At 54.7% G+C, this 23,865-nt stretch overlaps 7 protein-coding genes across 7 annotated transcripts; 3 read left to right on the forward strand and 4 right to left on the reverse strand.

Annotated features, from left to right (window-relative positions):
• Positions 1-2: 2 nt before the first annotated feature.
• On the reverse strand, positions 3-1,115 carry CCMA1212_008110 (Disulfide-bond oxidoreductase YfcG; the record flags this gene model as incomplete). Its single annotated transcript, XM_073705257.1, has 5 exons — positions 3-214; positions 316-483; positions 556-613; positions 685-909; positions 1,020-1,115. The coding sequence occupies 5 exons, from the start codon at positions 1,113-1,115 to the stop codon at positions 3-5; spliced, it is 759 nt and encodes a 252-aa protein (XP_073556276.1).
• Positions 1,116-3,662: 2,547 nt separating this feature from the next.
• Positions 3,663-5,450, reverse strand: CCMA1212_008111 (DnAJ-like protein; the record flags this gene model as incomplete). Its single annotated transcript, XM_073705258.1, has 1 exon — positions 3,663-5,450. The coding sequence occupies one exon, from the start codon at positions 5,448-5,450 to the stop codon at positions 3,663-3,665; it is 1,788 nt and encodes a 595-aa protein (XP_073556277.1).
• Positions 5,451-9,835: 4,385 nt separating this feature from the next.
• Positions 9,836-10,057, forward strand: CCMA1212_008112 (uncharacterized protein; the record flags this gene model as incomplete). Its single annotated transcript, XM_073705259.1, has 1 exon — positions 9,836-10,057. One exon carries the CDS (start codon positions 9,836-9,838, stop codon positions 10,055-10,057), a length of 222 nt encoding a protein of 73 aa, XP_073556274.1.
• A 5,642-nt stretch (positions 10,058-15,699) lies between these two features.
• CCMA1212_008113 (putative rhamnogalacturonate lyase C) lies at positions 15,700-17,014 on the reverse strand (the record flags this gene model as incomplete). Its single annotated transcript, XM_073705260.1, has 3 exons — positions 15,700-16,646; positions 16,708-16,768; positions 16,874-17,014. 3 exons carry the CDS (start codon positions 17,012-17,014, stop codon positions 15,700-15,702), a joined length of 1,149 nt encoding a protein of 382 aa, XP_073556275.1.
• Positions 17,015-19,480: 2,466 nt separating this feature from the next.
• On the reverse strand, positions 19,481-19,792 carry CCMA1212_008114 (uncharacterized protein; the record flags this gene model as incomplete). Its single annotated transcript, XM_073705261.1, has 1 exon — positions 19,481-19,792. One exon carries the CDS (start codon positions 19,790-19,792, stop codon positions 19,481-19,483), a length of 312 nt encoding a protein of 103 aa, XP_073556280.1.
• Positions 19,793-20,522: 730 nt separating this feature from the next.
• On the forward strand, positions 20,523-22,258 carry CCMA1212_008115 (uncharacterized protein; the record flags this gene model as incomplete). Its single annotated transcript, XM_073705262.1, has 3 exons — positions 20,523-20,637; positions 20,833-21,390; positions 21,476-22,258. Exons 1-3 carry the CDS (start codon positions 20,536-20,538, stop codon positions 22,256-22,258), a joined length of 1,443 nt encoding a protein of 480 aa, XP_073556281.1. The 5' UTR covers positions 20,523-20,535.
• A 420-nt stretch (positions 22,259-22,678) lies between these two features.
• CCMA1212_008116 (uncharacterized protein) lies at positions 22,679-22,990 on the forward strand (the record flags this gene model as incomplete). The annotated part of the gene is made up of 1 exon (XM_073705263.1): positions 22,679-22,990. One exon carries the CDS (start codon positions 22,679-22,681, stop codon positions 22,988-22,990), a length of 312 nt encoding a protein of 103 aa, XP_073556278.1.
• Between the last annotated feature and the right edge of the window lie 875 nt (positions 22,991-23,865).

Raw genomic sequence — 23,865 nt, forward strand, 5'->3', positions numbered from 1 at the left:
GCTCACTTCTTCGCATCCGCCTTCATACTCTCCTGCACCCACCTCCTCGTCTCCTCGGCCTTCTTATCCATCTCCTCCGGACTCAGCTTCGCCAGCTCAAACGCAGTATGCGGCTTCGGCACGTGCCGGCCCTGCTCGAACCCGGGCCTCTCGAGCAGCGCGTGCAGCCACTTTTCCAGGTGAGGAAACTCTGCCAGCGAGACGCCCGCCCAGGCTATTTGTCCAGCATCAGCATCAAGGATGGAGAGATTGGGTAAAGGGAAATGAGAAGGGAAAAAAAAAAAAAAAAAAAAAAAAGAAAAGAAAAGANCATACCATGAGAGGCGACCCAGCCCCAGGACGCAATGTCGGCAATCGTCACGCGGTCGCCGACGAGGTAGCCCGAGCTCGACTTGGACAGCTGCGTGTCCAGGACGGAGTACAGGCGGCGCGTCTCGTTGGTGTACCGGTCGATGCCGTACTGGATCTTCTCGGGGGCGTATCCTACAATGAAATAGCACCTCATCAGCACTCACTCACCAGCTCATAAGCAATATCATAGTTGTAAAAACTCACGGTTAAAGTGATTCGCCTGTCCCTGCATCGGCCCCAAACCACCCATCTGCCAATGAAGCTACGCACATAAGAAACACAATCAGCAAATTAAACTCCTTGTCATCAGGGGTGCGATTGGAAGCAGCTCACCCAGCTGTTCACCTCCCACGTCTCCTTCGAGTCCCGCGGATACGAAACCTTGTGGTCCTTGTCATACCGGTCCACGAGATACTGCAGGATCGCGCCGCTCTCGAACACGCGGATGGGCGTGCCGTCGGTCCAGGTGTCCGTGATGGCGGGGATGCGGCCGTTGGGGTTGATGTCGAGGAACCACTGCTCCTTTTGCTCGTTTTTGCCCAGGTCGATGGAGCGGATCTAGGGGGGGGGGCCAGTCAGCCATCCGTCAAAGCCTGCAAAGCTGCGTGCAGAGGAAGTTGTGTTTGATGCATGTTGCGATGGTGTCCGACGTTGAGTGGTAAACTGACCTTGTACTCCAAGCCCAGCTCCTCCAGCAGAATCGACACCTTGATGCCGTTGGGCGTGGCAGCCGTGTACAGCACGATATCAGTCGGGATGCCCATCTTGACGCTGTTTACCAATTGCTTTTCTAGTTTTGTGCTACACGAGCTGCTGGCATAAAACTCGTAATTACTACCGTATCTGTCGTTGTTGGGAGAAGGAGAATGAGGTCTGAGCGGAGTGCGGCCAACAGCTAGGATATATAAATACCACTACTATAGTATGAATGTCGACAGTATGATACAAAACAACTAGCTGCAATGAGGTAATAGTCCTTTGTACACGAGCAACCACCGTCTTCTCCAATCCCCCCCAATTTCTCAGCCCAGGGAATAATTGACCCGACCGACCCTCCCTCCCCAATCTTCTGCTGTGGTCCCATCGAGACTTGCTTAGAAATCGGGTTTTGCTCTCGAACATGCTGTGACGGTGAGGTAAACGACTGCCAAGCCCCACACTCCCGGAAATGGCGTCGAAAAAGCGGAGCACCATTTGATTTCCATATCCTTCGATCTCCAAATTGCCGTGTACGAGTATGTTTGTATCGCAGATGTTTTGAGGGGGGAGTTGGATGGATGGATGGATGGATGGATTGTGGTTGCTGAGAAAGCAAGTGCTGTTGAATTGCTTATCACAATGGTTTGTCATGAATTGGTAGGGCTTACATGCGTTATACTACTGTACATGGTGGTCCCTACATATCGCAGCAAACGCCAAGTTTCAATACGATTATATCTATTCATAAACAATCTTTCGCCTTTTCTCCTTCAGTACATACGTTACAATACAAGTTCGCATGCTCAGCCTGCATCGTAGACGGTGTGCTGTCGTGTTGTGATTGAAAGTTCGGATACTTGGACGGTTGTACCTTCGTTAACACCCCACACGGAGTTTCAGTGTACAGTATACGCCTCCAATGCCGGCCGTACTTTTGCACTTCATACATGCCAAAACCGTCACTGCAACTCAATATATGCATACTAATATATCGTTCAATCACCAGCTTCACAAGCAATCAATACTTCCAAACAAATCCCACCCATTATACTGTCACAAAAGAAACCGCCTGTTCCAATACCCTCTTGCACAATCACAAAACACCAACCATACGTAACAAAACTCCCCAGCACCAAACCCCACATCTTCCATCTCAAACCACAAAAGCAAACAAACAAGACCCCCTCAAAGCATCAACTTCCCAAGCAATCTCACCAACACATCAAAACTTACGTCTCACCTATATACATACACAGAGTAAAACCATGAAATCTTACGTCTTACGTACGGACCAAAGAGTAAATCAGCTGCGGATCTACCCGACCCGAGCATAAGCTCTCAAAACCCAATAAACCTGGACGCCACGAATGACCCTGAATCTCACCCAGCCCAGAACCGTATTTCATCATCACCGATGTTAAGTCGGCAATCATCATACATACAAAGCCGGCAAAGTCCTCGTGTAATGTAAATGCCTCCTGACATGAACATACAAGGCATACATCGATCCATCATGATATTGTCCCTCACAGACAAATACCACATCACCCCATCACAAGACCTTTTCCCCGCCTCCTGCTCCTCCGCTACCATCCACATTCACACTCGCATCCATTTCTCACATAGCTAGAACAGACTTGTGACTTCCATTCTTATGTTCATATTCATATTCAGTCTCTGCAATGTGCGCAGAAGTGCTAGCTACAGATTGTCTCGATGATCTCAAACTCAATCAAAGAAAAAGGAAGCAAAAAGAAAAGGGGGAAAGATGACAAAAACGAAGGAAATTCGACATCCAGACCAAATAAACCCATCCAACCGCCAAAAAGTATTCATCAAGTCATGCCGCGTCCCTGCGCGCAGTCATCACGGCTCTATCCAAAAATGCTTGGTAATAGATCGCTCGCTCGCTCGCTCGTCGGTCTCGTGCTCATCATCCCTCGCTAGCTATCCAATCTGTCTCGTGCCCGTGTCTATAAAGAGCGAATGGTATCCCTGGGCTTCGTCATAATGATATAGTCCTCCAGAAAACGCCTTGTGGCACAGCTCAAGGGACTGGGTCCCGCTTCTTGTGCTCATGCAAAAAAAGAAACAAATCTCCCTCCCCACGTCCGAGGTACGGAGCGAACGCTTCACCTCGCGTATCCTCGAATATCAATTTCGACAATCTCGATCATGTGAAACGTCGCTTGAAAGGAGGAAAGATCAAAGGAAAAGGGAAAAGAAAAAGATGGCCAATTTGCGGCGTATCGTGTGTAAAGGAAAAGGAAAAGCCATCATCCCATATCGTGGAAGCACACCAGTGCACTCCGGGTACATGTTGTAGTCGTAGATAGATCATTCTCGTAATATGGAACCAAACTGAAAAAAAAAACGAAAGTCGACTTCTGGGAAATCAAACGAGAAAAGAAAAAAAAAAAAAAAAAAAAGAAAGAAATGGATTGCGCATGTGAACAATTCTGTTAATAAAAGTCGGGGAAGCTCCAGGACTTCCGTGTTGGGGGGTTTTCCTCAGCAAGATATCGCTGGGCCATAACCGAGAAGATGTCGTAGACGGGGAGTAACAGCACAAAGAATATGAAATGAAGTATAAGAATGGAAGTCCAACGCCGTCAAGCATACGTGTACTCTTCACGTGGCTTCTGGTGGTGGTAGGCGGAGTAGTGGACGTCGTCGTATCCGTAGTTCTTGGACGTCTTGACCTTGGCAAACTGGGCGGGTCCCGCAGAGGCGGAGTAGCTGCTCTCGCGGACCGGCATCGAGGGTCGGCCGTCGTGACCAGAAGAGTAGTACGCATATCGCTCCGGCTCCGGCTCGGGGCGGCGGCTGTACGATGCCTGGCGCTCGTATCCGGGGTATCGCGACTCCGTGTACCCTTGGTCGACCGACTGCTCTCGCCTGCCGCCGCGGTGCCTTCGGTCTCTGGCACGGTGGTCATGGACCTCGTCCGAATCAACCTCCTCCTCGTCGATTTGCGACTGGTAGCGCGTGCGGTTCCGCCCACGGGGGTCGTTTGCGTCTCCAAAGTTGTACGTCTGGGAGCGCGTGATGGGCACGGCGCGGGGGTAGTTTGCATCGGCCGGCATGGTGTTTGTCCTGGACAGGTGAGGGGGCGAGCCGGACATGGGAGGGTGCGCGTGGCGGCTGTTGGGGGAGGCGCTCATGACGACGGGCTCGGCGGCGACCGGCTCCCTCGACGACTTCCTATACCTGCTGTCTCTGGGGCGGTTGCTCTCCGTTGAGCCGCGGCGAGGCCGCGCGGCCGAACGACGAACGTCGTCGTCGTCGGGGACAGCAAACGGCGACGTCTGGTTGGGAGCGGGCGGGGGCGTAGGGGCTGCGGGAGGCTGGTTCATCCGCGGGCCATAGGTCATGGATCGCTTCAGGCCGCCGGGCGCGACGCTCTCCTTGGCCCGGGCCGCCTCCATGTAGGACTTGGCGTCCTTGATCTTGGCGTGGGTGTCCTCCCAAGAAGACGACGGCTCCGGGGCCGCCGGCGCGGTTCGCGGGAGCTCCACGTACTTGCTGGTGGCATACTCGGTAAAGGAGCGGACAGGGGGCATTGGGGGGGACACGACCGGGATGTCGTCGCGGTGAGAGGAGCGATCCCGATCCCGCTTCTCATCGTACTTCTTGCTCGACGACTTCTTCTTGTCGGACTTTGCAGCGGCAGCAGCCTCGTCGCTGTAGTCCTCGACGTAGGTGGCCGCGGGCTTGGCGTGCTTCTTCTTGTCCTCGGACTCGCGCTTGATGTCCTTGTCGCGCTGCTTCTCCTTGGCTCTCTTCTCTCGGCGGGCGTCCTTGGCCTCCTTGGCCTCCTTCTCGCGGCGAGCAGCCTCTTCCTTGTCGGCCTTCTTTCGGCGCTCTCGGTCCCGTTCCTTTTCCCTGGCCTCGCGCTCGGAATCCCGTTTTGAGCGGCCGTCGACGTAGGTAGTCTCCCGCCTGGTCGCGCGCGAGGAGCCAGTCTGGTAGACCCGAGAGCTGAAGGTTACGTCATCTTCATAGGATCGCGGGTAGGTATACCCCTTTGCGGGCGGGGGAACACTGGTGGCCGGTTTGTAAGACGAGGCGCGAGGCTCGGCGGTGCGAATCTCGTACTCGGCGTACTTTGAATTTGATCGCGGGGTGGAAACAGACGTCTTGCGGAGCTGCTCCTTGAGCTCGGCCAGCTTGACCTGGTCGTCGTACTTTTTGCGCTCCTCCTCATCGGTGAGCAGCTCGTAGGCCTGCTGGACCTTTTGGAACTCCTCCTGCTTCTGCGCCTTGAGGGCGGGATCCTGCACCTTGTCGGGATGGCATTTGAGAACAAGCTTGCGGTAGGCCAGCCGGATCTCCGCTACTTGCGCATCCTTGTTGACGCCGAGAACTTTGTAGTGATCCGGGAGAGGCGTGGAGCTCATGTTGGGATGGCGGGAGGAGCAAAGTTGACGGCAGAGGCGCTGTAGCGGCAGATGAGGCTATTTCGGGTCTGGGTTATAGTAGCTTGCGGGAGGCGGCTTGCATCGATCCGTGGGCGACGGCGATTGAGGCGACGAAAGGCTCCTGACCGTTTGCTGGGCAAACTGCGAATGTAGAAGAAGGAAATGGAAGACAAGAGGCCAAAGTTTGCGTCTGCTCGAGATGGTCCCGAGGGGGGGGCGACTTTGCGAAGTGGTGACTCGGTCGAGTATAGCTGACGAGGCGGAAGGCGGCGAATAACAGCAGCGCAGGCACCGCAATGGAATGCCAGCCGCCGCTGATGTGCAAAGGAATGACAGCTTTCCAGAGACGCAAGAAAAGGCACAAGGAAGGTGGAAGGGAAAATCAGACGAGCGACGAAGGGGGACGAGCAAGAGGAAGAGGGAGAGGAAGAGGGAAATAGGGAAGAATGGCGGGCAGAATGGCGGACAGATGCAACGAAGCACACAAGGCTTGCAAATGCAAATGCAAATGCAAAGGCAAATGCGAAAAAGGGAAGCAGGCAAGATCTGGCCGGGCCTGGTCCCTTTTTTTGGCTTTCTTTCCTTGCGGCCTGGCAAGACTGGACTGAAGAGGGGAGGGGGATTGCAGTGCAGTGCAGTACAAGTGCCAGGTGCTTGTACCTTGGCCTTGTACCTTGACCTTGTGCCTTGTCGCTTGTACCTTGTACCGGAGGGCGGGCAGAGTCGTCGATGTCACGGGCCGGAGCAGCGCTGCACGCCGTGATTCGCTCAGCGACCGGAAAACGGGACCAGGGGGGGGAGCAGCTGCTGTGGGAGTGGGAGGGACGGGCAGCGCTGGGGAGGTACCGGGTACAAGAGCAGGGCCAGGGACGGGTGCAGGTACAGGTACGCGCACAGGTACGAGCACAGGCACGAGGTGCTGCTAGAGGCTGCTGCTAACTGAAGCTGTCTAGTGCTGGCAGCGGAGCGCAGAAAGGAAGGGGGGGGCGAGTCTTTTCTTGGTCGAGTCGTGATGGTGCCTTCAGCTAGGTCGGATCCGTCCTGCTAGCCGTGGACGAACGCTTGGCCTGGTCGGGCCTGAGGGATGGTTGGATGGTTGGTTGGTGGGTGGGCTGTGGATGGTGAGATGGTCTGGTCTGGTCGTGTCCTGATCGATGAATGATGGCCGGGCGAGCGAGGGGTGGCGGCAGAGGCGGGCGACTCGAGGCGGGTTAAAAGGGCACAGCAGAGAGCGATACCGCTGACAGAGCCTCGGGATGTCGACCTTGCCGTGGCTGAGACGGACGACGACGACGACGACGGTGGGTTTAGGTAAGGATTGGTGACTGCGGAATTGGCGAGAAGCGTCACTTCGTTTTCGCTCTTGGTGTGTGTAATAACTTGAAGGTGACGGTGCTCGCGCTCATGCTCGTGCTCGCTGGCGCAACGGTAACAGGTCTCTCTGGATGTCCGGCGCCGTCGGTTTCGGGGAAGGCGAAAGAAGAAGCTCGAGGGCGGGATTGGTCACAGCCGGCGGAGTGAATGCGTCAGCCAGAGGGCGAGCGCGTGACGAAGGCCGAGCAAGACACAGGGGCGGATGGGCGAGCAGTGAGTAATGATGGGAAGCAATTGATGAGTGAATAGCCGAGTGATCGAATCTTGACCTTGACTCTCTCTCTCACTGTCGTTTCTCTCTCGTCTTCTCTCGTCTTCGCTGCAGGTGTAATTGCTGTCCAAGCGAATTGGGTGCAATCGGGGTCGACGACACAGCAGCAGCGTCTACTATGCTGTACGGTATGCGGTGCAGCAGCGCCTACATGTGCTCGCTACAAGTGCAACAGCCTGCAAGTCCTGCTACCTCGCCCGGTGGATGCGATGCTCCCACAAATGCGCGACAAATGCATCTGCCAGGGTACAGGTACTTTGCGCCGTCTCTCTCTGCTCTGCTCTCCTCTGATTCTCCTCCGTCCGCTCCCCCAAGCCAGACCCAAACCAAGCCAAGCCCCAAGGGGAGATAAAAAAAAAAAAAGACGCGAGGGGTACCGGGACGTGAGATGCACGACGAGGGGCTTGTCGGCTGATGCGCAAACCCGACAAAGTACCGCTCACGTACTACCCGTCCGTTGTCGAGCGCAGGGACCCTGGCAGTCGAACTGGATCTGATACCGTCTTCCTCGCAACGGCTGTGCGTGCAAGGACCAGAGCAAGACTGGCGACGGATTGGCTGTTACCTAATGGGGATGACGAACGAGGCAACCAAGAAAAAAAGAGTGTGAGCAATTCTTTCGTCTTCACGTAAAACAACAACAACAATGAATGAGTCAAACTGCCTGGGGCCGTTTTAACAAAGAGGCAAGCAAGGCTGATGATATATGGGCCTCGGTGCACAGTTCCTGGTTTTCGTTTCCCCCCTCCCCTCCGCTCCCCCGGTCCAGCGCTGTAAGATGATGACAAGATGCTGCCCTTGGCGTGTCGTAGGCTGGAGCAGACGCGCAGGAGTGGCGACGAGCCTCAGGCGCTTACAGGAGCCGCGTGGTGGGATATTGCAGCACGAGACGGAGATGCGGATTCGCCAAGTGCGGGCGAGACACGTAGTTGTTCACAGAGCGAGAGGGAAGTCGAAAGAAGCCGGGCAAGGCAAAAAAAAAAGCAAGGCACAGGGGAAGCGCGATGACACAGAATGATGATATGGCAGATGGGGATTGTCGACGAGCGCCAACAAACGACAACAGACGATCTCTGGCGATTGCGATGGGCCACTCGACGGAATTCTGGCGGTGAGAGGGGTTTCGTGTTGACTGGAGGGAGGCTAGCGAGGCCCTTGTACTGTGCTCGTCCTGATCCCACTCAAACTGTGCTGCACTTTGTATTAGGTATGCGTGTAAGTCGTTCTCGTTCTGGAGTCCAAGGGTCCTGGGGCCGGCAAGCAATAGAGGTTCGAAGCGACGCTGGGTCATTTTCATGCAGCAACGGCCCACTGATGGTTGAGATAACGAAACTTCCAGATGGCTGGAAAGAAGGCAATTGATTAGGAATAGCGAGAGGCAGAGCCCCGAGAGCAGAAGCGAGCGAGCAAGCGGGAGATGCAGGACCGGCGAGATTGTGGAGAGGCGAGATGCAACAGCGGCCCAGGAGTTGTCCCAAAGGAGACGTGGCCGATGTGAGTGTGCGAGTATGCGAGTATGCTTGTTCGTCTGCATACGAGCACCGTAGAGAGAGCGGGATTGAGTCGTCTCAACTGCTGTCCGCTTCCCGCTGTGAAGAAATCGTTGGCTGCGTAACTCCCGGAGCTCGCAATCCCTCAGCTGCCCCCCGTGGAGGTTGTTCTCCAGAGGGAGGTTCGAATCAGGCAGACAGAATACGGCAGGCAATCAATGGCTCCGACCAACACGTAGGCATATGCCAGGTACGCCATCAAGCGATCAATCCATCGCGATCTTGCCAAAAGAAGACGCCTCAAAGTACATGTGGCCTCAGGTGCTCGTCCGGAGGATAAGAGTATCGCCTCAACCAGGTACCAACACCAACCATCACCACCCCCTTTCCAGAACACCAGCGAGCATCACAGCCTGTTCCCCAGTCACGAGCATCTCTCCATCACCCACCGCCCACCTGCTACACTTCCCCCTTTCCTTCGGCCCAGCATCATTCGCTGAGCCGCAGACACACGTCGCATGAGCGTCTGTCTGCTCCATGTTCCCTCGGATCCCCCCCCCCAACCTGTTCAACCTGCGTCCAGCCCTCGCCAATGATATCGCTGCTCCGAGGCCCTCTCTGCCTTGATCCTCATCCTTCTCGCCTCCTTGATCATACCGAAGCTACATATACTCGATGGCCAGCTAGTGGGGAGAAGGTGTTCCGTCCAGTCAGCGGCATATGCGAGGCACCGCGCCAGGCCACGATGCGTCCGCGGTTCGAACAGGCACCGACGCGCCAGGGCATCCGCGTCCTGTGCCTGGCGCGATTCGAGGTTGATTTGGCACCGAGAATGAAAGAGACGCGAATCACGGATGAGGCCCAACTTGTCGCCTAGAGTGACCATCTTGACGACGTCCCGGGATCCCCAGCCATCATCGAAACGTACATGCGAGTGATCTGAATGTACATGCACTCAATGCACGGAGCAGACCGCGCACCAGCACTCCCTCCATATGGTTCCATGTACATGATATGATGTGCTCCTCCTTGCCTCACATTCATGGTTCAGAGGGCATGTGAGGATCCATGTACTCCGTATGTGATGTGTATGTACGACGCACGGAAAGCAAAGTCGCCCGCATCACGAGCCACCACTCACGACCAGTTCCATGGGGTAGGATAAGACAGTAGCACGGAGTGCGACCTCTTTTCGATTCAACGGGTACCTCGCCTTATGCTCTAACGACATGTCCTCCATCGCGTACCTCATGCTCAGAAGCAAGATGTACACGGATCCAGCACCTAAACAAGCACCACGGCAACCGTCCTCCAAGAAGTGCTCGATACGAAGCACGCACGCGGCCAGCATCGCCCACACCAGCAACGCTGCTTGGCTGCCCTTCTGGCCTACCTTGGACGTGCATGAAGCCCGCGACTCGCCATTCGCTGCCGCCGGCGTCACTGCATGACACCATCTGGGGCTGCCCTTTTCCCCTTCCCTCCTCTTTGCACCATTGGAAGCCCATCACCTTGCCTATCACGCCTCAAAGCAACTAGAAGCTCCCTTTTCTCCCCTCCCTTGTTCGGCGCTGCCCACCTCCCAGTCGATGTGCCAGCGTGGAGAGGGGAAAGGAAAAAAGGAACACTAGAAAGGAAGCTTCCACGCATGTGGTTGGTGAAAACAATGAACAATGAGACGGCACCTGGCACGCACACCCGTTTCGAACGATTCAACTACTATTAGCTTAGATCCAGGAACAGCGGGCCAGCGAGGCTGTGAGATGGGCAAAGAACGGCAAGCCATGAAGAGCCTGGCCTGATTGGACAGCGCCGGCCCTGTCAGATGAGAGACCTTGGCGGGGGAGACCAAAGAAGAGAAAGGGAGGAGGGCTTGCTTCCAAGAGATTCCATTCGACGTTCGCCCAGCCAGGTGACGACGCGGGGGCCCCAGTGAAACCCAGCCGTCCCAGGGGGCCCAAGCCACGCTCTCCTGACTGGACACCAGTCGGGCCACTGTTGGGCTAACGAGGGGAGATTCCGTCACTCTCGTCCATACATTGGACATGGCACGTGCGAATATTACTATTGTAGCGTAGGTATTCGGCCTGGGAAAGCTGGAGCTGGAGCTGCCTTGCCGCTGGTATCTATCCGATAGTCTGTGGAGGGAAAAGAGGGAGAAAAAGCTGCCCTGCAGACGCAATTCCCCTCAGCAACGCCTGGAGAAATAGATACGATACGCTTCCGTCAAGGGAAGGTATTAACAAGCATCCAAGGCGGAAGCTGTTCTCACGGCTCGTAGTATCTACTAGGTGCTACGGAGCCCATCAGGATCCAGATGCTCCGCCAGCGGGTTCAGAAGCTCGTCAGCAGGAGCGGGCAAAGAGCGGACAGGAGTCGATCATCCAACGTGACCTGCAAGAAAAATACAACCAAACGACGGGTTGAGAAAAAAAAACGGCTCTGCTAGTTGCTTGAAGGGGTGACGAAAAGTGACGGGCCAAGATCACGAGGGGGAGAAACGGCGCGGGTGAACGGTACGGTGCGAGCGGAGCGTTTCCACATGGTGGGCTTTTTTGGGCATCATGGGAGGAAAAGAGGACGAGAAGCGGGAATGCCGTTGTGTCTGTACTGTACTTTTATGCGAGGCTCGAGACGGGCGCTGTCTTGCATGGAGGCTGAGTGCACGTAACGATCAGGCTCTCCTTGTGACAAGGTACGTGAGGCCAGGTCTACTTGTAAATGCTTCACGACAAGGCCTGCAAACTGGAACGCAGGGTGATATACAGAGAGCTCTCCCGTTTGGAGCAGAAGCCCAACAGAGCCCCCGATGCTGTTGCCGTAGAGCCAACGCCATGAAGAAACCGTACGGGACAGCGGATGATCCGCTGGCGGCCGTCCCTTATTTTAGCCCGTGGGCGGCACTAAACAGAGAGCAAGACGCCATCACGGGCTTCTCGAAGCTAACGGTGCAACGTTGGCAGTGAGCGGTTTTCGACCTGCTGGAGCTATTGCTATCTACTGTACTACTAGTACAGTAGCATGAAAGCATTCCGATTGCTATTGCGGCAAACGTGGAAAAACGACAATGACGGTGATTCTTAGACGCCGGCAGGGGTTCCCGGGGCTCATGTGAGGTGAAAAGAAGGAGGCTTTGGCGCGCTTGGCTCTCCCGCCAGCTGAGCCGTTGCTGCTCGTGCGGGTAAAGCTCATTGTGTTGAATCACATTCACACCAGCTAAACCCAATGCCGGTGAATCTTGGAGCTTTGTAGAGTTACAAGGGTAAGCTTTAAGCTTCGGAGGAGCTGCGTTATCGAATCGATTTGAGCTCGGAAGTAGATGTTACTTGTCAGTGGACCAGCTTGAGCTGATCTCGGGAGCTTTTCAAGGAGGGGGAGATCGTCACTTGACGGCCGTCCGCGCCCATAAAAAAGGGCTGTGATTGAACCTGAGCAGCCCGTCAAGATACCCCTCCAAAATCAATGCGAGCAATCGTCAGCGTCACCTCATCATCGGTCAAAGCTCTACACCTGTTTATAGGACGCAAATGCAACAGCAGCAGCAGCTGTATGTACTTGCTGAAAGTGAGCCATTAAATCAAGGCACCCATCCGCCCAAGCACAAGTTCGTCGCATTGATCTGACGGCAACATCTGACTCCCCATTGTGTGATGATAAACCTTAGAACAAAGCGAAAATCGTTCCCGGCCCTGTGACTGGCCACGTGGGGAAGCTTGAGGGAAAAGACGAGCCGGGCGTGTTTTGCCACTGTGGATGATTTGGAACATGGAGCGGTCCGTCTTGAGAGAGCCATGTGGTGGTTGAGCGATGTTGTGCTAGAGATGTGACCGGGCGCTTGCTGCTGGGGCGTCATTGGCGCAAGCTACGACATGTACTTGTACAGCTGGAGAAAGGCGAAGGTGATCGAAGAGAGCTACGAGGTATTATGCTGAGCTGTGAGGAAGTGAAATCGTCTGATTGGGAACATGAGGGGCTGCTGATAGCTTCTACTCCGAGCTGAGAGATACGGTATACGATACGGGTAGCAGTCAGTTTCCAATGCTACGCCAAACGGAGGAGCTACTGAGCCAAGGATTCTCGATCCGTTGCCAGAAGTTCGTCGATGAGCAATGGCTATCACACGCCTTCTTTGCGTTGGGTCACTGCCCTTTCGCTCGACGTGAACCTGCAAGAAAGATGCGTGAGGGAAAAAAAAAAACGTGCTCTTTCTGCGGTTGCATTTCCCACGTTCCACGAGCCGGACTGGCCGGGCCATAGAATTCTCATGGGAGACGAGACGGAGGCGCAGTTTCACGGCTATGGCTGTTCATGTTGTCGCTTTCGGGGGGGGGGGCAAGCAAAATGAGGCCGAGATTTCAAGTGCTGCGAGCTCGTGATAGCTTCGTCACACTGGCTCAGCGCTTTCTTTCGTTTCTTCTTCACATTCTTCCTCGAATTCGTCCCCGAAATGCTCCGTTCCGCATCAGTGTCTACAGACGCACTCATCTCAACGCTGCCAAATGCTCTCCAGCATCTCAAATACATTGTCACGGCTTTCCATCAATTCCTCACGCAAGCACAATGCTTGCCCGCCATTGGCTTACTCGCGCCAAACGCGGACCATGAGACCTGATGAGCGAGCAGATCACGGCCTCGATATTCCATCAGTTATCACAATTTTCTTCTCTAAGCCTTCCATAACAGCCAACCCTCAACTAACCTACCACTAACATCCTTCTCTCCACGCAAATCACCATTTAATAGGACAAAATCGCATCTCCAGTCCCCCCTCACAACCTCATCCCAAAAAGTCCACACAGAAAAGCAAGCCATCCAATTCCATCAGACAGAAAACCCGCATCACCCCCCATTCCACGCCGCACCCAATAGCATCCAACTAGAAGCAAGTTGGAAAAGAAAAGCCTTCCATCGCACCCAATGACATGTCCTTCCCCCCCGCGAATCAAAGAGAAGTCCATGGGGCGGTGAGCACAAAAATCTGTCCACGAGACGCTTTTTTTTCCAACAAGAAACAGGACGGGGTTGCATGCGGCGGGCAGGCATACATCAGTCCACACACACCTCACACACACAGAGCACACGCAGGACAGGCGTCACGGTTCGTTTTTGGACCATTCAGATTTGGTCATTTCAGGATGACCGAGTCTTGAGGTTTGTTCTTCTGCGTGGGAGCGATCCTTATTCGTTGAAATTGAAGTTGATCCATTCGTGTCCATCCTTGTCTCTTCCACGAATGGATTCCCACTCAGACTGCCTACATGTACACTCCACAACTCATAGCACACTCACAGCAACACTTACCCTACACACATAGGCCCAACCAAACATTCACAGAGCATAAAGCAGAATCTCTCCCGGCAAGCCATCCAAATAGCCCAATCCAACAAATCAACCACTTTATCAGAAAGCCACTCTAAGCACCCTCACCGCCAGATCCTTCAATCACCAGAAATTCCATCCCCCTCAGAAGAGGCGCCGCCACAAACTTCCCCCAACCTCCCAATCATCTCTCAGACATGACTCCCTTAGCATTCCCCATATGCCTTGTAAGCCTACGACTCCAACTAAGAGCAATCCTTCATCCATGCAGTGCTATTCGAAGCAAGGGGTTCGCATAGGACGTACATACTACTTTGTAAAATAAAAAAGGCAAAACCAACATCCTGCACAAAAGAGAAAACATAACTCAGAAAAGCAAAAGCTGGTCGTGCTAAATGCCATGCGAGCTGGCCGTCTCTGCCTTTTCCCCCCCCTCTTTGCCCGTTTCTCCAACCCGCATACATACCCAGGTACAGACTCATATAGGTTCTTCCGATGATCGGAAAGGATTTACACGAGGCAGAAGAGGGGAATCGGCAAATCATACATCACCGTCACCATATCTGTCTCTTTTACCCCAGAATGCTCCGTGCTCCATGCCGGGACAGAGGTACAGTACCTACCCCGTGCATGATAGGCATGTCTCGTCTATCCGGCTATCAAACCCCATGCATCTCATTGGACGCAGAATCACCAATCCCTTTGCTCGAAGACTTCATCTGCCGACACGTCCACGTAGGCAGACATAAAAGAATTCCAGTACTTCGCTACTTATAGTACGACCACCTAAGGTAAGAAATCCATCACACCCAACCTGTCTGGCTTTCATCCTTCTTTCCCCTTATCCCCCTTCCTTGTCCTGTAGGAGGGTCTTATTCCCCCTTCTTCTGCTGCAAGAGGGTTACTTCGCACCAAAGCACTTATGTACTACGTGCCTAGGTAAAGTAGGCATTCTGCATGCAAGCCCGCAAAGTGATTCAACCCATCAACCCTCCTTATCCATACCACGTACCTTAGCCATAGATAGACCCAGTTGCAGGGGTTGCAAAGCACGAGTGCATACATACATAAGGTACATACCTTATCAAGTCCAAGTCCAAGTCCAAGTCCAAGTCCAAGTCCAAATCCAAGTCAAGGTACATCATACCTCCCCTCCTCCCCAATGCACCAGGGGAAAGACGTTTAAGAAAAATAAATAAAAAAGAGGGTGGGCATAGTGCGCTGGCCCTGCATCAGACAACCCCAAACAAAAACCTCGATCCACGATTCGTCTAAGCTTGAACTAGATGGGATGGGATGGATGGGATGTGTTGTCACTCTTAGGTCTGACTTTTCATCACAAATCTGCTGGTTAGCCGGTAGGCAGACTTGTCAACTACAACTCTCCTTTCGAACTATTTTGGTTCGATGAAATGATTGCTTTGCTGTCAGTGTTCCTGTCGCGGGTATCACAGAATGCGTCTACATCCCGTTGATTCGTCAATGGCTAGCTTGCTGGCATCTGCCTACATACCATGCCATCGAGGGCGTACCGACAAGAAACTCACGTCCTGCGCGAGTATCCCGAGCAAGTTCATCGCACCACGGCGTATCTCAACAAATATGTTACATGCCGCAAGCGCACCACTCCCTGACCATCACATGCTTCGAGCTGCTCCTTCGATGGCAGCTCTCGTCACGATGCCGACTCCTCCCCCCCCTTACACTATTCATCCTTCCTCCTCAAGTCTCATTCAGCCTCATCCAGCTCGTCGCTCATCAAGTTTCCTCAGGCTCAATCCTCCCACACAGGCAGATACAAGTCAACCACAATCGGCTTGCTAAACTGCTTCCCCTCGACGTGCGGATAACTACCCTTCATAATCGCCGCATTCACGACGCACGTCTCCTTGCGACCCTGCCTCCCCGCCAGCGCCTCGCAATCGCAGTCCTCAGACTCCGGATCTCCCCCGTAGCCCACCGGACCGTCATCGCCGTCACCGCCGCCTTGCTTTTGGGCAGCGACGCTAGAGCCCTGCTGTGATGACTCCTCCGAATGTGGCCCCGCGGGAGCTGGCGTGGAAGCCGTCTGTTGGCCGTCCTGATAGCTAGGCCGGCCCGGGTGCGAGCCGTCGTTTGCGAGGGCCGCCATCTTGCCTGACTTACCCGTAAGGTCGACCAGGCTCATCTTGTTGTTGCCCGCGCCCGGATCCTCCCAAGACATGGCGGCCCTCTCTGCGTACGGCTTGGACGCGTTCTTGAGGTCCCAGAGGACTCGCTTCGCGCCTCGCCCGTTGTGGATGTGCCCGCAGACGGCCAGCTTGGGCCTTACTCTCCAGAGCGCCTGGCGCAGGGCCTCGCAGCCGGCTGACCGCTGACCGTCGGGTTGATCGCAGTGCGTACGTGGCGGCGTGTGCGTCACCACGATGTCGGTCTCTAGTGGGATCAGTTCCCACAGCGAAGTCAGGTCAGCAGCGGTGCCATCCTCAGAGGTCGGTGCTTCATAGTAAAACGCCCACAGTCCGCTGCGGGGAGAGTATGGAGAGCCAAAGATGGTGAATTCGGTATGCGGGCCCGTGGGCGACTTGAGACGGATCGTGGCCGAGTCGTGGCATAGGTAGGTGAGGGATGGCGACGAGGCGAGCAGGTTGATGCAGTCGGCTGGATTCTGCTTGATCTTGTTGTGGAAGTGGTCGCCGTGATGGAAGTAAAAGTCTTCATCCAGCGTAACGTCGTGGTTGCCTACTGATCATCAGCATTGACAGTTAAGATGATCCATCAGTCCAAACCCATCACCACTTACCTGCCACGACAATCTTGGCTTCAAAATCGGCTTCCTCAAGCCATTTCACTGCCCGAGAGAGCTGCACGTTGTCGCAATCGGAGGTCAGCCAAAATCCAGACGTGTGACGTCAAGGGTGCCAGACTTGGAGGTCGGGCCAAAGACCGGCAACAAAGCGACGGCTTACCTCTGAAATGCTCCCCTTGTTGGTGAGATCCCCGGCATGGATCAAGACATCGCCAGGGGGAAGCTTGACGTTGCAGTTGTGCGTGTCGGAGATGCACACGATCCGTGTCTTGCGCAACTTTGGGGTCGCCATGAGCGCCATGGTGGTGGTTTGTTGGAGCAAGAAGCTGTGTTTTCGGGGAAATTGACAGAAAACGAACAGACCGACTCTTTGGTCTGCTGATGAACAAGCCAATGTCTGCTCCTCCAGATGAAGACGGACGACGAGGGGACGATTTTATACGCCTGCTCGCCCCCCGGAGGAATTGATGCATCGTTGCCAGGAAACTGCAAGGACTCTGGCCAGCGTGCAGACGAGTTGATTTGATCAGCTAACATGGGCCTTCGAACATGAGCTTGGTAGCACAGCATACAGGCCGTGGGCTCTTGATTGGCTGCGTCTGGTACCAAGGGCGTCGTCGCTGTGCCTTTCGCTGTGCAGCTCCGTCTACACCGAATGCTCTCGTACATGGAATCTGCATGTAAGAGCCAGGCAACGCCTTTGGATGCAATTGTTTGCTTCCTCGAGTCACTCTTCCAACCTCAGCCCGTCAACTTCCATCAGCCCTGTCCCAAAATAGGCGCGGAATATGCGTCTGCAGGGTGATGAGGTCATTTTCCCACGTGTATCACCGTCCGTCGCCATCTGCAATTTCTCGTGTATGTGGCCTGAGATTAGAGCTCAGATGCTGTCCTCCCCCATCGTCTCGAGAGAGCATCTATATATCCACGCAGCCCAGCACGATACAAATGCCTCCACACACATGCCTGGGCTGCCTCGTCTGATCTCCGGAAAGATATGCAAGCTCGATATCGGGGGGGCGGTTTGGGGTGACAATCGATGGAGGTTCAACCGTACTCCGCACCCGGCATCACAATGCTCCTGTCCCGCGAGGATCGCCATCCTGGATCCATGTATCAAGTGAGCCAGCCACGCTGCACGGCCGTCACGCGGTTTTCAGCCTTCGCTGGCTGCCACCGTCCGTGTGCTCGCATGTGCAAGTGTTTCCCGCCCTCCCCGTCCACTGCGTGCCTGTGGTGACTGTGTGTCAAACAGCAACTTCCCCACCGTGGCTGAAAGCACGGTTTCAGGGCATGTCGGCCCTCAAATCAAGGACAGAGGGGCGTTTGGGCCGTCGGGCCGTCAGTTGAGGCTGGCTTAACTGCGTCTGTTTGGCGGCACGATGCTCACGATGGTGTTTCATCCAGCCCAGCACACTGACGTAGGTGATTGAGTGTGCGTTGAGGGAGCATACATGCATATCAAGCACATGTACAAAGGATAACTGCAAGTATCGCAATGACAGTGGCTTGCAAAGCTTGGTGTCGCAGGGGCATCGATCGATTCTGTGGCATCGTCAGCAGATGCCACCACCAGATACCACATTAAGAGCCGCAGAGACGGGTTCCTATGCTCACCACATGTGACGAATTGGCGGTCACACAGACTTTGAATTGTACGGCATTGTACTATCTGCTTCCCTCCCAAGCCACTCATTAGTTGATGCGAATAGCCGCAGACACTCTCTTATGATCCCGGCAGGCCAAAGGAGGACAAGGCGACAAGCAGCCGCGCTCCCTTTGTGCTTTTCAGCCCTTTCGTCGTCCCAAGTTGCGGTGCATTGAACTGCGGCTCCAAGATTCTGCTTGCCGAAACATGACTGCCGAATACCTGGTACATGAGGCCATGGCGAGGACTCGATGTGATGAAGAGGCGAAATGCCATTCGCGAATTTGATGGTGAGGTACATGTTCATGTCACCATGCCCCCTTTCTCCTTCCTTCTGTGAGCTGCCATTCTCGTTACAAGAGACAGGTACCTGCTCTGTACTCGTCATGCACTCCAGCACAACAAGGACATGTATCGATACGCAGCTGAAAGTTGACTGCGGCTCGGACTGGTGGTAACGAATACCCCATGCAGCCCCAGCCATGCAGACACTCATACGAGCAGGTACATGTAGTACTCGTGCACTCCATCACTTGGCCCAAGCTGAGCTGGTCGTCCGGGGCAATACGGCAGTCGCCACGGCTGCCTGTACAGTACAGAGTACATACAGGCAGAGCTGGTCCAACGCCTGTTGCTGGAGAGCAGCCACTTGAATATCCATGCTGTGATGCTTCACTTTGACTCTGGCTTGGCTACTGTTGGATGTTGTGACGAATGTGATTGGGATCCTGTGAAGCGGGTGAGGATGACTGAGGTTCCGTGCAATATCCAATCTCCTCGTAACATGCCAATGCCATCCAATACTGCCACCGCACCACCACCAGCCATCCAGTGCTATGCAGAGAGTTCAGCAGGGGCCCATGCTCGCTGCAAACCGGCGACAGGCCCCTGTGGCAGCCAACGGACGGGCCCGGTCGCGATGCCTGGAATTTGGAACCTGCACCAGACTGCTGGATCTTCTCTGCCCGCTTCCATCTGTGCCCTATCCATCACATGACAGCAGAAAGGCCTGCAAAAGAAAAGAAGAAGAAGGAGAAGCAAGGGAAGCATCCCGGGCTGCAGAGAAAGCTCTTCACCAGGTCATAATCAAAGGCCAGCCTTGGAGTTCCACTGATTATATCAACCCTTGTCGACGACATCACCCGAACCGACCTGGCGCACTGCTGGCAAATGAGCGGGTGGGCCAAAGGCCTGGGCAAGCCCCCAGGCCAACAGGCCGGTGACAGACTTTGCGTGGCGGGCGAGCCGCTCCAGAGCGCGGCTTTGCCGGGTTTTGCAGCAGAAACCCTGGAGTGCATTGAAAGGGCAGCCGGCGATGAAATAACCGTCGAGCCAGAGTCTGGTCATCGTGGGGAGAGCTGTCTGCATTTGGCGTCGGCGTGCGCGGGTACGCGGAGGGTACTCCAGCCGCAGTGTCGCCATCGCGGTCATCGCGAGTTCCCTCGCGTACTGCAGCTCAGCGCCCCCCCGGCAGACGCACCGCCCGTAGCGCTGCTCGCTACAGCCAGAGGCGGTTAAGCAGGCAGGCCGCCAGCCAACCACAGCCGCCTCCTGCAACGTCCATCGCCAACTTGTGCCTCTAGCCCGGCTTCCTCCCCCTTCTCCGAGATTACCAGACTCTGCTGCTGCTGTGCTTTGCACTACCGGTAAGACTGTAACGGAGCGCAACGCAACGACTCATTATCACCACCGGCTCTTGCGTTTGCTCTTCTCTCTTCTCTGCAGCTTGCTCGACTGGCTCACTGCGGCGCTGCTCGCACGCCAGCTCGACTCCCACTGCGTCGTCAAAAGAGCTCCTCGCTGCGTGCTTCCACCCCGTCCTCGGTCCAATCCAATCCCCCTTCAAAGAAAGAAAGAAGCCGAAAAAGAAACCAGAAATTATTACCCCATGTCTCAGGGGATCGCGACAAACCGACTCCACGAGGCTTGGTGACTTTTGGTCGCACGCGACAGGACCGACGGCCGGCTTTGACCGCCACTATCGCATTTTTTTCTCTCTTCATTCTCAGCTTGACATTCGATCCAACAGTTTTTATTCGTTTTTCTTTGCTCTGCCTTTTCACCTTGGCCGCCGCACTTCCACAGTCGAGCCGATACCGCATTTGCCGTCGAAAAGGGGGAAAACTACCGGGTTCATTACATCAATTTCATCCACACACAGCTCGGCTACTGCTATGGCTGCCATTACAGCGGCTCGGGGCGCTCCCACAGCCCTGACGCCACCGAGCAGCAGCCATGGAGATGAGCCATCGTGGAGGTACCGGGACCAGCGTGAAGTAAGTTTTGACGGCAGCAGCCCACTGATTGTGTTTTTTTCTTCTCTTGTTTTTCTATCATCATAGTATCTGGTTCCCCCCATCAGGTGCGCCACACGCCTCCTGCGAGGCGCTGCATGGCCGCATGACATGGTTTGACGGGCCTCCTTATTGGAATGCTGGGGAAGGGTTGCCGACTAACCTGGGCTGTCTTAGGAGGCGTATAACCAATCTCGTGCCGGATACTACGACGATGAAGCACCGCGGCTCAACGGAAACTCCAGCAACCGCTACGACTCACGTTTGGACGGCAGGACGCAAAAGATGCAGGATGACCACCGAGCCAGCGCACCGTGGGACGCACATGCAGAGGGCGGCGTCCAGTCGCCCGTCGAGTTCGACAACATCCGGTCGGACTGGTCGACCGGCGAGCCCGAGACAGACGACTTTACGCACCGCGGCCGCGCGGATTCCACCGTCGGCGAGGTCGAGTCGAAGTGGATACACCGAGACAAGCTGGCCCAGATAGAAAGCGAGGAGCTGCAGGCAGCCGGCTTCATCCCCAAGTCACGAGCCCCCAGCAAGCAGCGACGAGACAAGAGCGCTCGGAGGGGCACCGATGCAGCCGAGATTCGGCCCAAGCAGGAAGACTCTGGAGACGCTCCGGCATCGCCTTGGGACCTCAGAGTTCCGGACGAGGTGGTGGATGAGCAGGGAAACAGCACCTCTGGTGCAGCAAACGCCAAAGGGGGCTCGAGGATACCTGTTGCCAAGGTTAGTGGACAGACACTGCAAGACGAATGCGGATAACTGGCGGTTGATGTCCTGGCGAGGGAACATGAACTGACAATGCTTCCAGGCGCGATCTAGGAGTGGTAGTGCCACCCTCAGAGAACTGGCCCCCAGCACCCCGGTTGAGAAACCCAAGCCGGCACAGCGGTCTGCCACCGACTCATCGCCCAAGAAGCCGACGGCGAACCGCAAGAACTCGGAGCCCGCCAACACGAAGCCCAAGGCCGCCGGACGACCCAAGACTCGATCAGGCCCCAGCAAGGACTCGACCAGCAATGCACGACCCACCACGCGATCCGGAGAAGCCTCTCTCAAGCAGCCCGAGGGCAACCCGCCGTGGATGGTCAACAGCTACAAACCCGATCCTCGCCTGCCTCCGGAACAGCAAATCATACCCACCGTGGCAAAGAGGCTTATGCAGGAGAAGTGGGAGCAGGAGGGCAAGTTTGGCGATGCTTACGACAAGGATTTCCGGCCCCTGAACACCAACTCGCTGCCAATGTTCCGCGAGAACTCTGCGCCGCTGGAAGGGGCCAAGCAGGAGCCCCCCGCCGAGGAAGAGGCCAAGTCGCCCGTGACGGCGCCGCAGTCGGACGAGTGGCCGCTCAAGGCAGAGCCCCCCAAGAGCCCACTGCCGCGGCTGGGCTCGTCTTACTCCACGATGCCCAAGATTTCCGACGTCCAGCCGCCCAAGAGCCCTCTGCCCGGCCAGCGACCCCCCATGACGCCCCAAGGAACGACGCAATCGCAGAGCCAGCTCAGCGAAAAGGCCCAGAGCACCCAGAGGATGCCCGATGTTCCGGACGACCAGGACCAGAAGGGAGGCTGCGGCTGCTGTGTCGTCATGTAACCAGGACGGACCCAAACCCACATCACACGCAAACATACGCAACCAAGAGCGCATTTATCCCCTACCAAGAGCCATTGCCAGACTTGTTAGCAACTGCATATTTACTGTTACACTAGACAACTATCAGGGAGCACGAGCCAACTAATCCGTACATATCGAGAACATTCCTTCTTTTTTCTTTCTCAACCTGCTTTCTCTGCCNCCCCCCCCCCCCCCCCCCCCCCTTTTACGACGTTACGAACTACCCCCCAAAAGCTGTTTGACTTAGCCGGCCACCAATTTTTCTTTCTTTTCTCGTCAAACAGCACCACCAATTTGTCGACCAACTGATTCCCTAGCGACCTCGTCGAATTTCTTCTCTTTTGTCTTTGCGAACGCCAGGCCGAACCCGAGTTTGGACCCTTTCGAAACGGATGATATATGACAAGAGGTGGAAGAATACACGCCATTGGTATATACAAGAGAGGAGAGCCCATCTCGGGGGCACTGCCGAGTCTGCACCTGTGGAAAATCATGCAGACTCCGGCTCTGTTCACATCATTCGACCCGTCCATCTTTGTTGCTCAGCCCTGTAATTACCCTCCTTTTTTTCCGTCTCACATATTACCCGCTGCGTTCTGTCTTTTCTGTGTCGTCTTGAGAGAAGAGGTGGCTTTCTTTACTTTGTTTACTGTTTTCAGTTGTTTGTTTACTACCATTCGATTAAAGAGAAGGGTGTTATTGGCGCCATAGCGGAAGGGAGGGGCTTTTCTATCCTTTTCCTTTCCTTTTTCTTGTTTCCCCTATCGCTCTGCTTGCTTCTGCTTCGCTTTTTTAGGTATCTTTTCTTCAGAAAGACACCTGAATCAAAAAAAATATGGAGAAAAAATTGCTGGTATCTTACATGGTGTTTCGTGGATTTTGTGTCCTGGGTTTTGCGTGGTGATGCGTGCAAGGCTGACCAGAGATTACTGTATTTGAAGTGAGGATTTGGTAAATTGTGTGAGTACAGAGCTGTGTATTGTTTCGCTTGTTGCGCATTGTTTTCTGGTCCTATTTGCGCTGCTTTTGCCTTTGACTTTTTTGTTATACCATTGCGTCTGACTGCCTTGTTTTGTTATCGCTTTGCCTGTTTTTGATTTTGGTTTTGGTTTTTGTTGAGCGGGTTCATTCGTGGTGGATGATGTGCAGGTAGAGGTACCAGGTCCGGTCTGTCCAATTTGAGTTTCGTCGTTTGTGATACGTTCTTGATGTCGTAGCGTGCAGGTGATGCTATGGTGTGGTGTGGGGGGTTCATGATGGAGGTTGGGAAAGCTTAATGGCCTCCTTCATGTACCTGGACTTTTGATAGGTACCTATAGGTAGGTATACATAAGATCCCTTTCCTGCTGCTTAGGGTACCCGAGAAAGCTTATTAACTTGCAGTCGGTGTTTCGCAACCCTCATCAGCTTACAGATGGCCTCTTTGTTTGACCTTTGAGCGGGCACCTGCGTGGGATGAGAAAATGTCGTCTATGGCAGTACCTATATGTAATGAAGGTGCATGAGAGTCTCATCTACACATATGGGGGTAGTTCTTGACGAGTCACATTTGGTATGTGGATGTTATGAGGTCGGGTTCATGAGTT

This window comes from Trichoderma ghanense (assembly GCF_004382785.1).
Source record: "Trichoderma ghanense strain CCMA-1212 chromosome Unknown scaffold_11, whole genome shotgun sequence".
NCBI classification, from domain to species: domain Eukaryota; kingdom Fungi; phylum Ascomycota; class Sordariomycetes; order Hypocreales; family Hypocreaceae; genus Trichoderma; species Trichoderma ghanense.